This window comes from Salvia splendens, chromosome 4 (genome assembly GCF_004379255.2).
Source record: "Salvia splendens isolate huo1 chromosome 4, SspV2, whole genome shotgun sequence".
NCBI classification, from domain to species: domain Eukaryota; kingdom Viridiplantae; phylum Streptophyta; class Magnoliopsida; order Lamiales; family Lamiaceae; genus Salvia; species Salvia splendens.
In genome coordinates, this window is record NC_056035.1 from 28964438 (window position 1) to 28980780 (window position 16343).

At 43.3% G+C, this 16343-nt stretch overlaps 1 protein-coding gene across 1 annotated transcript; it reads right to left on the reverse strand.

Moving 5' to 3' along the window:
* Positions 1-2167: 2167 nt before the first annotated feature.
* LOC121799709 (zinc finger protein ZAT1-like) lies at positions 2168-3091 on the reverse strand. The gene has a single exon (XM_042199155.1). The coding sequence runs from the start codon at positions 2914-2916 to the stop codon at positions 2332-2334; it is 585 nt and encodes a 194-aa protein (XP_042055089.1). The 5' UTR covers positions 2917-3091; the 3' UTR covers positions 2168-2331.
* Between the last annotated feature and the right edge of the window lie 13252 nt (positions 3092-16343).

Here is a 16343-nt window from a genome sequence, read left to right on the forward strand (position 1 = left end):
CGATTCAGTATCATTCGAGCAGTTTGCACGAATAGAATCAGTATATTATTACATTGTGTTTGCTTGTGCGTTTATAAGATGTTTTATAAACATTTAAATGCATAAGAAGTAAACAAAGCCTAAGTCTTTTGCTTAGTAGACTGGTTGTGGGCGTCGTCCACTTTAAGGTAACTACAGTCGGTTCTATGCAATGCTTTGCAAAAGAAAAAGAAGAATTTCACAACCTAGATAGGCTTTGGCTACCTATCGTGAAAGGTTGCAATGTCAGTCCGATTATTTCTAAGCCTTATTGAAATAAGATGACGTTGGTGTGGTATAGCACTGAATGGATCTAACAACAAGACGAGTCTTTATGCTATCTACTGAAAGACGAGGTCTTGATAATTAATTTCTTAATCTACATACGTTAGCATTGAGCATACGACATTGAGTATCTACTACTTTGACTTACCAAAGGTGCGGGTTTTTCGTCACCCAACGATCCAGGTATATTGGGTAGTGGTGATCATTATCTAGTGGTGCTAGGATTGCTATTATGTTGAATCGTGCACGAGGTGAGTCTTGTTTGATAATGTCCTCAAGAGGAGCTTGAACAAGGTTTTATTATTCGGAAACTGACCAGTTGGAGTTTTATTACTCTATGAATAATAAATAAGTGTTTCTTGCTAAGTCTACTCTTGGAATTAATATCAAGGGAAGATAAAAGATTGATTCTGAAGCTCCAAATCGGTATAATAATACCGTACCTTCAGACAGAAAATTCTGGATCTGCCAACTGGTAGTACATAAATTTGTTTGGTTCCAAACATAAATTAATGTTTAGCCTAGTGGTAAATATGCTTTGATAAATACTATAGTTTGTTGGTTTAAACACGGGGAGTTGTGAGTACTGTAATTAAGAGATTGATAAGGAACGAAAATTGAAAAGAGAGGTGGTTGTGGTGTCTTAGCTCACGATTTAACACACGCATGCCATACATTTCAACTTTAAAAAAAAGGAGCTCAAACCACCAATCAAATTGACTACCAGTATATCATTCTCGGCAGAAATTGCACACTTGTATCAAAATTGAAAAGTTCAGCACAAGAAAATTATCAAAGTCAAATTTAGACTTTTATTAGCATTAGAAAACTCTCAACAATTAATATCTATAAAATCCACTACTACCACTTGCTAGGTGTGAATCATTCTCAATAATCTATTTGTTCTATCATGTCCAAAAATCTAGAGCCATCGTTTAGAAAGATCAAAGAAGTATCTCCTTTTTTTCATGTTTTCTTGGTTTTGTATATCATTTTTTACTCCTCGTTCTGTCCTAATACGTTTATTTTGAGCACCAAATTTAGTACATTCATATTTAAAGATTTAAATGAAAAGAGAATAAGAGAAAGAGTTAATAAAATATGAGATATAAAGAAAATATAAAATAAAAGAGAGAATATGAGATAGAAAGAAAATGTAAAAAAGAGAAAATAAAACTTTTTTTTTTTAAAAAAGGACTATATATTTTGGGATGGTATGAAAAGAATTCTTCGTCCCACTAAAAATGATATGTATAAAATTTCATGCAAAAAATCAAATGTTTTCATTCGTCTTTTAAAAATAGAAACTATTTTCATCTTGGGTCGTACCTTGAAAATAGAAACTTTCTATTTTTGGATAAGGACCCCACAATCCACTAACACTACTTTCACTACATTTTCTCTTCCCATTTCTTACTTTATTCATTTTCTCTTTATCTATCTTACTTTATCAATTATTTTTTCTTATTTTATCAATTGTGTATAAAAATTTATGTAATTTGAAAAGTTTTTATTTTTCATATACGACATAGTATAAACATTTTTGGCATGGCATGATAGGGAGATAATGAAGTGATGAGAGAGGAAACTTAGTGTTACTTTTTTAAATGCTTCTTTTTGCAGACTGAACGGAAATCAGAGATCCCACAGCTGGAAACAAATCACAAAACAATGCTTGCAGCTCTGGACTCTCAAGATTCTTGTGCCTTAAGCCAGTCTCCATATGCATGTAACTCACACACTAAACTCTCTCTCTCTCTCTCTCTCTGTTTCGAAAAATGGAGAAGAAATAGAAAACTTCGAGTTATGGAGTCATAAATCACATGCAACATCAACTTGCTTCTATCTCCATCACAAAACAACCAATCACACAGAAAAAATTAACAAATAAATGCTCCAATTTTCCCCTGAAATTCCAATCTCACCAAACAAAACAGAACAACCTAAAAATAATTTCAAAACTAGTAGTGAATGAAATGACATATATCCAACCTCCAAAAACTGATCGGCATCATGCGATCGGCAGATTCAAGCAAGAATTTCTTCATTTACAGCAGGTAGATTAAGATCCACCAAATTTCCGACGAATTTCGGCGCCGGAAAATGCGATCGCTTGTGGCCGCCGAGAGCTTGAGCGGATTTAAAGATTCTAGGGCACAATGAACACTCATGAACTTGATCCCCAGCCAATTCTCCCTCCTCTCTCCCCTGAAACGAATTCCTCATCCTCTTCGAATGGCTGGATTTGTGGCTCCCCAATCCCTGCGACGATTTGAACACCTTCTGGCATTCCTCGCATCTGTGGATTTTTTTACTCGAACAATCCGAATCTGAGTTTCTCCTCCACACATCTCTCGACAGCATAATCAGGCACAAGGCGACATCTTCTTCTTCTTCCATCTCGAGATTGATTCCTCTCGGCCGCTTGAATCTCGAGCTCTTTTCGGATTTGGATTTGGATTCGTCTCCGGCGCCGCTGCTGCTGCTGCTGCTGCTTTCGGTGTCGTCGGGGTGGGGCTTGGGGGGGAGAGGGAGGATGGCGTAGTGGGAACGCATGTGAGCGCCCAAGGCTTTGCCGTTTGAGAATCGCTTGAAACAGAGCTTGCAATCCATGGTGATGCTGTTGCCAATCAATTGATCGTTCAGCAAATCGGAGATCGGAATTGTGTGAAAATGCGTTTTGTGTGTATGTGAAGATGGGGGTGTTGTGTTGGACGCCTACTCATGCCCCAGTCGTGCCTCTCTCTCTCTAGAATTGTGGTTTCTGTTTTTGTAAAAGCTTTTTGAAGGGAAGGCTAAGAGCATCCACGTCCGTACTCTTGCCATCGAGCACGGATATATGCCCGGCCCCACTTTTTCTATCTGCTTTTAGACAAGAGCACAACACCCACATCCGTACTTTTCCGCAAGTACGAGCACAAGGTCCCACCATTCTATTATTCAATTTAAATAAAAACATTTCCACAAAATTAAAATTCATTAAAAATACCCAGAATAATATTACAAATTACAATAAAATTAAAAATTACATAATTAAATTCCTAAAAAAATAAAAATTACATAATTAAAATCCTAAAAAATAAAAATTACATAATTAAAATCCTAAAAAATGAAAATACATAATTAAACTACTAAAAAATAAAAAAAATACACAATTTAAGGGTAAAAATGCCCCCGGTGAAGACTAATCATCATCCGGCAATACCCTCAACGTTCTTTGGAGACCCCGTATCATCGCCACATGCGATCGAAGTTGCTCGGGAGTTATTTGACGTATCGGCCAAATTGAGTTGGGCCAAAACCCCCCACAACGAGTTGGTGGGGGGTTGAGGTGGCACATAGGGAGCGGGAGCGGGAGCGGGTTCAGGATCGGGGGATGATGGAGTCGCGGCGCGACGGCGGTTGGCCGCCGCCTTCTTCCTTCCTTGCGGTCGGCGTTAGGAACCGCTCGGGCCGGTGTCGGGGCTACCCAAGTTAGCTCCGGCAAGTTGGCTAGCCACGTCTTCGGAGCCGGCGTCGGATAGGGATACCGACCTTGACCGTTTGGAGGAGCCGCTAGAGGAGGATGTTACGCCTCCCCTATACTTCGGATGCGACCGCGTCTCCTGCCAAATGTTGAGGTACTTGAACGGCTTGTAGTTCATGGATTGGTAGGTCGACAAGGCGGAACTGATGATGACGACCTCGCTCCGGCCGCTCCCCGCTGACCGCTCTTCCTGGAGGTAATACCCCTGAAACTTTTGGATTTCTTCGTTGGCTCTGTATATGGCGTTGCGCACCATACTCTCGTTGCGCTCGATTGTTCCAGCCGGCCGGTTTTCATTGTACCGGTGACAGATGCGCCACCAATAATGATCGCCGAATTGGTTCGTGCCAATCTCCGGATCTTCGGAGATTGACAAGAGCGCTTTGAACAATTGCTCCATCTCCACCGGAGTGTACGGGTGGGGCCACTCGACCTCGCTCTAGGCTCGGGTGTCCACCCGTATTGCCCTTCGGGGGCATCTTGGTCGTCGATCGGGTAAGGACGGTAGCCACCCTGAACTTCCGAACCTTGGGTTTGAGGAGGGGCCGAATATTCCGTTTCCGGACTAGGAAACGGTTGTGAACCGAACCAATCGGGTTTCCAACCGTGGGAGCCCGGGGGTTGATCGCCGTAGCCGGACATTGTTTTGTTGTAAGAGTAAGAGTGAATGAAAGATTGGACGAGAATTGAGAATGGAAATGAGAGAATTTGGATGATAATTGTGTAGTGTCGTATGAATTTTTGGTGTGGAAGTGAGGGTATTTATAGATGAAAATGTGTATTTTTGGGGAAAAAAATTGAAAAATAAATTAAAAGTGGGTAGAAAACAGATATAATTTTTTGGGAAGTGAGAAAAGATATATTTTTTTTATTTTTAATAAGATTTTTTAACTAAAATCTGATTTTTTTAAAAAATAATTTTTAATTGCCAATGGCTATGCCATTGGCCAATCACACGCTGCCACGTCGCCTGCTCGCTGGTACGGACGTGCTCGATGCATCGAGCAGCGCCGTGCCAGCGGTGCGAGCGCAGCGGCGGACAGCCTCTCCGTGCCGCTGGCACGGATGGACAGACGCTGTCTTGCTCGCCGTTGTGGATGCTCTAAGCCGTATGGTGACTAAAGTTTCTCTATTGTCAGCCATTCTTCACCTAAACAAATTATCAAGATTTATTATTATACACCTTCGTCCGCGAACAAAAGAAAAATAGTTGAACCGTACTAGGTTTAATGTGTACATGATGAAGTAAGATAAAAAAAATCAAAATTAATATTTTCTTCGTCTTTTTATAGTTGGTTGTATTTCTTCTTGGGTTATCTCATTATAGTTGAGTCGTTTTCTCTATTGTCAAAAAGTACTTTACTTTCTTTATCTTTTTTCTTTCTACTTGATTATCTTTTTACTTAAATCATTTAAAACATTTTTTCTTAAATCTCGTGCTGAAAAGAAATGTCTCTACTATAGAGGGACGGAGGGAGTAGTAGTTTAACTTTATGAAGGAAAGGGAATGAAAATAGTTAATGAGGTCTGAACCCTACTTTAATATATTTAATGTATCCCACTAAAAATAAAACAATTTTTTTTTCGTGTTATCGCATTACAGATAAAAAGGTTTCTAAAATGGAAACAACATTAGGGCATCCACAATGGGGCACCTTATAGCCCGCCATATGGGGTGCCCTATAGTCCTCCACGTCAGCATTTTATCCTCCTACCCATTGATAAGGCTCGTTTCATGCGTTGGTTTTAGATCAAAACTCTATGTTTTCGGTGCACTAATGTATGTTTCTAAGTTCAGGTGCATGTAAAATCTGTTGGACCTAGGAAGCGCATATAAATTACCTGGGGCAGAGGAAAATGAGGAAAAGAAGTGAAAACGCCAGCAATTTACCAAACCTAGGGATGAAAAGGAATGCTGGCAGAATAAAAATGGAGCAAGGAGCAAATATAAAGATGAAAGGAAAAAAGACAAATTATGAAAAGAGAGTGCCCTAGGGATTACTGCCTATATAAAGGGACGACCCCTTTTAGAAGAGGAGCCTTCCTTTTAGCATTTTTCGATCTTTTACATTTAGCCTCCTTAGCTTCACTCTCCAATCATAGTTCACTTCACACGCACTTGGCACTTATGGGGTGACTTCCGGCTACTGTGGTGGTTCTTAGCTAGTTTCTGTGGTGTAACACCGTCCCTACGAGGGTGAAGATACAATTTGCTTTTATTTTCCGTTGTTTATTCTTGCCGTGAACATCTTTGCCGGAAGCTTGGCGACTGTTTTGTGTTTTGGATCTTATTCTCGTGGCTATAGCAGTTTCTACTTTCTGTTTTACTTTGGTTTTTGATGTTTGATGTGGTTTTACTGATTTTGGATGCTTTTCGCAATTGATTGTTGAATCGGAGTTGAGGTTGGTTGAATCTAAGGTTGTTTGTTGAATGTTTGGAGTTAGGATCTGTTGGTTTGTTGTTGGAATTGTTGGATCTGATTGTGGAGACGTTGGGATTTTGTGAATCGTAGTGGATCTGAAGTTGCTGCTTACATTCTGCATGATTATGGCTGTTTACTGTTTGTTCTCGCATCTGCTAGGTCCAGTAGTTTAGATCTGTCGAGTTTAGCCTTTAATTCCTTGTTTAATCTCAGATCTGGAACTTGTTCTTTTTTCATGATGTTTATTACTCTGTTCTATTCTGTTTTCCCGTTGGATACCTGAAGAATATGAAGTTTGTTAGTAGTTAGGATCAAATCTGCAAGCTGTTTGTTCTCTCTGCTTTGTCTTTTTACTTTTCTGCAGCTTTCCCAGAACCTGGACATTTAGGGAAATTTGGTCCCCATTTTCTGTGCTAGTTTGTTCGGTCATTTTAGGAAAGTCAGTATAGTCACAGTTCGTTGATTTTGTCTCTTAAGCTGATTTACATTTTGAGTCATGCATGCGCCGTACGTACCCGTTTCCTGTACCCAGTAGATAGAATAGTTAGTTTTCATTTCCTAAGTCCAGTAGTTTAAAATTCTCGACCCACTTGTTGTGTGGCAGCAGCCGAACTCTCCCAAAACCCTCCAAATGCATGCTAACTCATCCGTCCTCGTGGGACCGATCCTTTACTTCTTTATACTAGCCAATAGTGTAGTGGGTTGAGGCTTTTGAAGCGGGAAAGTGTGTGTCCAACGACCGGATTCTGAAGGTTCCACGATCTCCTAGACCATGTGATCTAGCGAATCCTCCGGACCTAGGATTTGTGATATATCAATAGCACAACGCACTATCTTTCTTGCCACTTTACCCGTTCACTTGCAGTGGGGCGTCCTATAGTCCGTCATATAGAATTTTATTTGTCTTTTGCATTTATTTTACTTTTTATTAGTATTTGAATATAATAAAATTATAATTCAACACTGCAAACAAGAAAAAAATTCATTTTATTAAAACCCGAAAGAGTACAATACGAAATACTTAAAAACAATTACAATTTCAACGGTGGTTACGTGCCCAAATTTCTTCAACCATGTCGGAATGAGCCGAATATGGTCTTGTTGGTTGCGCATTGAGGCATGTGCCGCTAGAACCTCATTGTATCCCATCGGTAATCCTCGAACATGGGGCGGGGACGCCGCACCTGAGCTAGGTCCAGCTTCCTCATCGCCCCAACCAGTGACTCTTGTACCTTCGTCTTCGACTATCATGTTATGCAAGATGATGCACACATACATGACATCGACAATAACTTCCTTGTACCAGAAATGCACCGCCGGACCTTTCACTATTGCCCAACGTGCTTGGAGCAAACCAAATGTCCGCTCCACATCCTTCCGCTCAGCCTCCTGCCGTTGCGCAAATAAAGCTCTCTTCTGATCCGTTGGGCAACTGATCGTCTTCAGAAAAATAGGCCACCTCGGGCATATGCCATTGGCCAAGTAGTACCCCAAATGATGCTTACGTCCGTTTGCAGTGAACTCGATGGTCGGGTTGTTGCCATTACATTGCTCGGTGAAGAGATACAATATGTTCAGGACGTTGATGTCGTTGTTCGATTCGCCACACCGAAGTAAGCATGCCAGATCCAAAGTCGATGGTCAGCGATGGCTTCGAGAATCATTGTCGGGTGGCTGCCCTTGTATCCACTAGTAAATTGGTCTCTCCACGCTGTCAACAAATTCTTCCACTCCTAGTGCATACAATTTATGATCCCTAGCATTCCAAGAAAGTCGTGCACCCTCTCGTGCATGTTTATCAGGGCCTAACAATCGGCAGCGGTCGGCCTTCGCAAATATGTGTTGCAGAAAGCCACCACAACTCCCTTTCAAAATTTCTTTAGGCACTCGCGGCCAGCTGTCTTCCCGACGTGAAGATATTCTTTGAACATGTTCGTCGTGTTGCCGTAGGCCAACTGCCGGAGCGCAACCGTGCACTTCTGCAGCGGCGTAAGTTCGGGTCTGCCGATGCCATCAGGCCGATACTGGAAGTATGTATCACGTACCTCCAACGTGTGAACAATGCGGATAAAAAGATCTCATCGCATTCTATATCGACGGTGAAAAACAGTCAGACCAATGAAGAGGTTACGAGGTGCGTAGGTGTCGTTCAAGTGAGGATATATCCTACTGGCAGGATAAAGATCCTAACTAAGCCTAGACCTCGTCTTCAAAGATTCCTCAACCCACTTCTACTGATCAGTATAGTGGAGGTAAGGGTCGAATCCCACAGAGATGGTGCGTTTAAACTACTGCGGTGATGTTTTGGAGGGTTGGTTAGCTACCACGCTCGGGTTGAGTTTCTACCTAGGCGAGTAATTAAAGGGTGGCGTCCTACTGACTAGGATGGGGGAGCAGATCATGGAATGCAACTGTGTACGTGGAAATGAGGGGACATGGTGTAACAGAAATTGTTTGGAAAGGACGGTATTTCTATTTTTGGCTAAACAGAATATTCAGAGTGTAGTGGAGGTAGTGGTGACTAGGCTGACAGATCTGCAGGTACAACCAGAGGTGAAGGACAAAAGAAAGCAAAAGTAAATAAAAGTAAGGTGGTCCCCAATCTGGATGTAGACATCGTCTTCTCCAACAACACAACTTGAACTCAGATAACAATTCCAGATCCAACCCGGCAAACGCAGATTAACAACTCGCGAACACAGATCTAAAACTAAGAAATCAAATCTGAAATCAAACGCTGAAACTGGACTTCTGCATGCTGGTCAACATGAAAGATCGATTCAGAAAATAAAACGAAGCCTTGCATGCAACGATCTACTTCCAGATCAAATAGTACATGTTTACCTATCCTAAAGAAATTTGTTACGTAACAGAATTTAGAGATTTAGCACTTAAAACACCGAGAAATCTTAGATCTAAGCTAACTAGACAAGGAAAGAAAAGAACACTACAATGAACGAAACGGAAATCAACTTCATAGCATTAACACGTTCGGATATCCAAAGCAAGCATTTCAAAACAACAAAATCCCAAAATGTAACAGAAATCCAACGTAAAGACGGAGAACTAATTAAACTACGAAAGCAATTTAAAGATTGTTTGCCACTCCGGGCGATAAAATCTCTGACTGGAACTACGATCTAGCTAACTGGAACGGACGATGACTGGAACTCGGGAACATTCTGAACGTCAGGTGATCATGGCTCGGCGAGGCAAGAAGTGGACACGGCTGAAAGACTGAAATTACCGAGAGAACTCTCTACCTAAAGATGATGGTGAATTGAAGTCTATCCCCCCCCGGCTGCTTCTTCTCTCTCCAACTTGGCTACCTTTTATAGGGAGGCTACCCTTGATTTTAGGGTAAATCCTCGCTGCAATTTGACTTCTTTGCCCTTAATTGTGGATAATCCGTCCCAGCTATCCGTCTTCTTCATCTCAAGCCGTTTTAGCACGTATACGGATCAGTATGAGACCATGCTGGCGCTTTTTCTACCCGAACACTCCGGAACTTCCCTACTGGCCAGAACACTTATCCTGCACACTTTGAGCAACTGCTTTGCAAATATAATCATTTAAACCTGTCATACTGACCAGTAACCGAGGCCTAGAATACGACTTATCAAACTGCTCACACTTACCACATGCTTGCCCTCAAGCGTGAAGAACAAACAAAAAGCAATAAGTCGCATTCTAGCCTGGTTACTTCCCTGCCCGACTCTACCTAAAACTGGACTCTAGACTACAACGACGAAGAAAAAAGAAAACACAAACACAAACACAGAAATACATAAAACACTAACAGATTGGGCTACATTTTCAACCATCCCTCCCCTCGGGATTAGGTGCAATCCGGCCTTAGACAGCCTTGAACTTCTGCCGCCCCCCTCTTTCTCTCCCAGTCAGTACATCTGCTTGTCAAGATCGCCCACACTCTCGGTCAACCACTAGGTTCACTCAGTCACTCGCACCTCACCAGGAACGTTAGGACTGAATTCTCTCATCATGCTCAACCACAATTGCTTTGGACTTAGATCTCACGTGCAGCTACTGAAGGACTTTAAGGCTTGTAACGGGGCTGTTGGGTTGTAGTGTTTTGGGTAGATGTTCCTAAGGCTCTAAGGTTCAAAAACTTCTATTTAATTTATGAAGGGGGATTGTGTGCATCAGGCTTCTGATCAGTTGCTTTTCTTAGCTGGTGCTTCTGGCTTGAGTTTCCAACTGGTTAGTAGGCTTCTTGTGGCTTCGCCACCCTTATTCCTTCATTTTTTTGTGTGGTCAAATCTCTGACCATTTTCTTCTTTTCTTTCTTTCTTCCTCTCTTTTTTTTTTTCGTGGCTTTGCCACCCTTATCCCTTCCTTTTTTTGGACCTGGAATGTCTCCCTGGTCGATTTTCTTCTAACTTTCCTGCCCAGCTGGTTTCTGCTTTTTTCACACTTCTTCCTAGCCAGTAAGCTCCATTTGTTTCATGCCTTACACACAGTCCCAGGGGCTAGGGGTGTTTATCTGGGTATAAAAGGTTAAGAAAAAAGGGTTCTAAAGGTGGTGGTTTTCTTTTTTTTTTTTTTTTCTTTTTTTTTTTTTTTTTTTTTTTTTTTTTTTTTTTGGGGGTTCCTACTGCCTTCAGTATTTGCTACCCGTGATCACTTCACCCTAGGCAAATTGTGGCAGCCTCCCTTTTCTTTAAGTGTATGTGGAAAGTGGTTCCACTTTAAGGCTTATAACTCACATTTTAGAGGGCTTTCGTGTTTGGCTCTAAGTGTGGGCTTTTCTCTCATACTCACATCATCCATACTGGTCAGGAGGTACTAAGGAGAGTGGTTTCGGTTTTCCAGCTTGTCTTATCTCCCTCAATTCCCTTCACCTCCAGCTCAGGACGGTTGAGTTTTAAGCCCAAATCAGCACACAACATAAAAAAACTAGACCTAAAAAACACAAAACGAGCACAAACACAGAACACACATATATACATCATACTGGCCATTACGTCCCCCCTCCTACTTCACAAGTGTCTGCCCCAGATAAGGCTGTGAAGTGGAAAAAAAAGTACTGGCCAGTATGGTAGACACACAGACAACAAAATAACAAACAAAAATAACAACTCAAACAGAAACTTCTCACACTTAGGCTATGGAATAGGCTAAGTGGGAGAGGTTTGAACACCGGACAAAATCCACTAAACAAAGAAACACGTATATACAAAAGAAACACAGAAAACATGCTACCAAGAAACAAACCCTAACTTCTCACACTTAGACTATGGAATAGGCTAAGTGTTATGAAGTGGGGTTTGCTCGCAAACACAGATTATACTACCTAACCGAATACCACAACATAACAAAAATACGAAAAGTTAAAAAAAAGCTTAAAAAAAAAACTAACTTGGTCAGTAGGGGGGGGTCTATCGAAGTCGCCTGCTCCTTCGTGGGGCAGGTGGTGCAGGTTGTTCCTTCGGGTTGTCCTCTTCCGTTCCAGTTTCATTTTCCTTCGCCGGCTCCTCGGCTCTTGCCGGCACCTCGGCGTCCGCTGTCTCTTGCTCATCTGCTACTCCGGTCTCTTGGATATGTGGTTCATCAGTCCGGCCACCATGGCCACTCGGTCCTGCAGCTTGCTCCTTCCTCAGGTAGGTCATTTCTTCTAAGATGTTATCCATACTGGCTAACATTCTGTTCATTGCTTTTTGCATCTTGGAGTTTTCCTCCCCGAGATCTGATACGATAGCTTCCATGGCCGCCTGCCTCTGATGCATCATATCCTGCTCTGCAGAGCCCTTCAACATCCTTTCCACAACTCCTGCCAGCTTGATCACCTCTGCCTTCAATTGCTGATTCTCCTCTGCCATTTCAGTGACTGTCCTTTCTAGAGCGGCTTGCTTCTGAGTCAGTATTCTCTGCTCCGCAGACTCCTTCAATACCTGTTCCATTGCTGACGCTAAACGAATCATCTCTTCCCTCATCTGTCTATTTTCCTCAGCCATCTTTTCCACAGATTGTTCAATTCTGTCTCGCCTCTGGTCATGTCCTGGTGCTTCCTGAGCTGTTGTTATCCGAGCAGTGGGTATTGCCTCTTCTCCCATCGCATAAAAGTAGGGCACGCCCTGCCTCATGTACACCGTGTTCGTTCGGACGAACAGAGGGATGTCGAACAATCCTGGGGCGCTCACCATCGTTAGTGGGGTTAGGTCTTCGTCCTCCGAAACGGTGATGTTGTTCCTCATGAAGATTCCCAATATATGGCAGAGGGAAATATTCCGTGCTGGGTGAGTTGCGACGAGGTGACATGTGTATGCAGTCCAGAACCCTAAGTGCAGCTTCTTGCCCTTTTTTGCACACCATATAAGGTACAACTCCGTCATTGATGTCCGGACTGCCGAATTAGACTGCCCCAAAAGATTGTAGTCTAAAAAAAGTTGAACCAGGCGTAAAACGGGGTCGCTAAGGTGGATCGATCGGGAGATCGTGGATTGGAACTGCCCTGCTCCGGGGTGAGTAAGTTCCTCCCAAGCCGACTGGGGCTCAAATTCCACATGCCGGCGGGGGATCCCCCGCTCCCTGTTTCTCCATTCAAGTCCTATTGCCTCCTCCAAACTGCATATACCCAACCTCACAGTCCACTCAATCAGATTCATCCTAATTTCTCCTCCAAATACCCTGAAGCTAACACACTCTATATCCAAATCAGTTGTGACTTCGAATCGAAAAGTTGCGAAAAACTCCTTGGCCAAATCGACCGGGACACTTAACTTCTCATTCCTCAACAACCATTCAAAACCCAACTCATGCAAAAGGGCTAGAAACGATTCACTAATTTGCATCTCATCTAAGGATGGGAGATGAATTACCTTTCCACACTTAACCTTCTTGCCTTTTGCGTTCTTTGTGCGGTAAACTGACTGGAGCTTCTTGTCGTCAAACAACTTCATCTCTTCCACAACGTCATCCGTGAGTTCCACCGTCCAACGCTTATACCGGAGTGGTTCGGCAGGTGGATGCAACAGTTCTCGATGATCGTTGGGGAGTTCCCGCTCCTTGTATTCCTCCTCTTCCATGGTTGTGTCGCTATCTGATTCAGATTCTTCACTGGCCTCGTACTCACTATCGCTCTGTGTCTGCCGGTTTGATGGGGTCCTCCGGGCAGTCTCAGTGATCACTATGCCTGTGTTCGGGGTACGCATTCTTTTGGTTTTTGATTTTTTCTCCACAACGGTCTTGCCCTTTCTTTTCCTTTCTACTTGGTATCTAGCTTCCTCTTCCGCCTCGGTTGGTGGCGTCTCCTGGGTAGTGGAGCTACACTCTTTCTTGGCATCTTCCTTCTCCAATTGTTCGGGGCTCACTGACTCGGGTGCGAGGTCCAGTCCCTCAGCCACCCGCTCGGCTTCCACACCCTGATCCTCTTGCGCCGGACAGGGTTCGTCGTCACTCACGATCTCTAGGGGATCCTCCGCCGTGTTCGGTTTCGCCCTGTTGGGTGCCCACTTACCCAAACAACGTTGTGATTTCCTCTGCGGTTTGGGTGGCTCTGCTTTGGAGCCTGTCTTCACTACCAGTTTCCTTCTGACGGGGATCGGTTTAACTACCGGAGGTGCCCCTGGGGTGGATGCCTCTACCTCTGGTTCTGTTGTCTCTGTTCCTGCTTCCTTGGCTTCACTCTGCTTTTCCCTCTCCTCTTCTCCTTCTGACTGGGATGTCTTATCCTTCGGTATGGGTTCTCTAAGAGCTTGTTCATTCTCTCCTACTGATCTTGGTGCGAGGTCCAGACCCTCAGCCACCAAGTCAGTTGTCTCCTCTCTTCGGTTTACCCTGTTCATTATCGAGTCAAACTCCTCGTCCGTCATGAGGCCCTGTTTCCTGGCTGATTCGTTCAGATCTATCTCTGGCCTCTTACCCATGACTGTAATTTGTGATTTGACGGTAGAAATTAGGGTTTGGTTTGAGAACGATGGTTCTGTGAGAGGGATAGAGGAGAATTTCTTGAAAGGTATTTTGGAAATGAGGGTTTTTTGAGGGAGAAAGGGAGGGTCGGTTGGTTTAGTTCGGATTAGAAATGGCAGTTGCAGGTGGTTTCAACCGGCTATCAGTGGTTACCGGTCATGCCGCTTCATGTGAAAAGTGGTTGGGCGACAGGCGTTGGTTCCTGATTGGCTAGCGTGTGTACTCTCTCTGCTCCACACCATTCCAGCACTGCCACCCTGCAAAAGCTGCACATGCTTAATTCAAATTTACGTCCTATCCACAATTTCCCTCTATACTTACCTATTACGGAAAATAATTCAAAATGGCACTTAAATACAAATTGGAGTGACACTAAATAGGTAATCTCTTGGTCAAAGTGTACCCCAACCTAAATTTAAGGCCCGAAAATATATTTTTGGATTTTTAGAAAATTTTCAAGCATGCAAAAATTAATTACGTATATACAGTATTTACATTCTCCTTAGGTAATTTGGAATCCTACCTGGCCAGTATATGCAGAATATTATCAAAATGAAACTAGCCACGTGGAATTCCAAATTCCTATCTTACTAATCAGTATGTGACCTTAGTATGTGGTAGTAGTGGAATTTCATCCACTACCCCCACCTCACTATTATCCCTAAAGATTTTCAACCTATGTCCATTCACAACAAAAGGCTCAGAGTTAGAAAGACTCCCTGAAATCTCCACCGCTCCATTAGCTCGGAGGGCTGTTACGATGTACGGTCCTGTCCACTTAGATTTGAGTTTCCCGGGCATTAACTTCAATCTCGACTGGAAGAGTAGTACTTTCTGGCCAACATGGAGCTCCTTGGTTCTCAGATTTCTATCATGCCATAATTTCGTTCGCTCCTTGTACCACATGGCCGAGTCGAAAGATTCCAATCTAAGTTCTTCAAGCTCCTGTAATTGCAGCTTCCTTTCCTCCTCACAGGCTGTAGCATCCATATTCACTTTCTGTACTGCCCAGTATGCTCGGTGCTCGATCCCTACAGGTAAGTGGCACATTTTTCCAAAAACTATTCGGTAAGGGGACATACCAATGGGGGTCTTGTAGGCTGTTCGATATGCCCAGAGAGCATCCTCTAATCTCACGCTCCAATCCTTCCGAGAAGGATTTACAGTTTTCTCCAAAATCTTCTTTATCTCTCGATTAGAGATCTCGGCTTGGCCGTTAGCTTGCGGGTGGTAGGGGCTTGAAAGTCTATGGTGCACACCGTACTTTTTCATTAAAGCTTCAATTGTACGATTACAAAAGTGTGTACCTTGATCAGAGATGATCGCCCTTGGGACTCCGAAACGGCTGAAAATGTGACTCTTTAAGAATTTGGCCACCTCCTTTGCTTCACACGTACTTGTGGCCGTCGCTTCTACCCATTTGGAGACGTAATCCACCGCGACTAGGATATACAGATTGCCATAGGACGAGGGAAAAGGCCCCATGAAATCCATTCCCCATATGTCGAATAATTCACAAACAATAATCGGTACTTGCGGCATCTCATCTTGGGCAGATATTCCACCGGTCAGTTGGCAACGCTCACAGCTCCGGCAGAACTCGTATGCATCTTTGTTGAGAGTTGGCCAGTAAAAGCCGCTATCCAGAATCTTCCTTGCCGTCTTCTTGGATCCGAAGTGCCCTCCACATGCTAACGAATGGCAGTGGGTCAACACATCCCGCTGTTCCCAGTCAGGAATGCACCTTCTTATCACTTGATCGGATCCTACCCTCCATAGGTAAGGGTCGTCCCAAAAATAATATTTTGCCTCACTCTTGATCTTCATTCGTTGGGCTTTGGTAACACTTGGTACCTCTGGAAGTTCTCCAGTTACTAGGTAGTTGGCCAGGTCCGCATACCATGGCTCCTGCCCTACCTTCTCTTTTCCTTTTGCTGCATCATTCTGACCAGTAAGTTTGTACACTTCTTCCCAATCAATTTTTCTGGGTGCAAAAATCACCTCACATAAGTGTTCCTCTGGAAACTGGTCGTGCACCTCCTCGCTGTTTCCTTCTTGCACTATTCTGCTCAAATGGTCTGCCACCTTGTTTTCGACTCCTCTCTTATCTTCCACCTCCCAATCAAATTCTTGCAACAAGAGTACCCATCGGATCAAGCGTG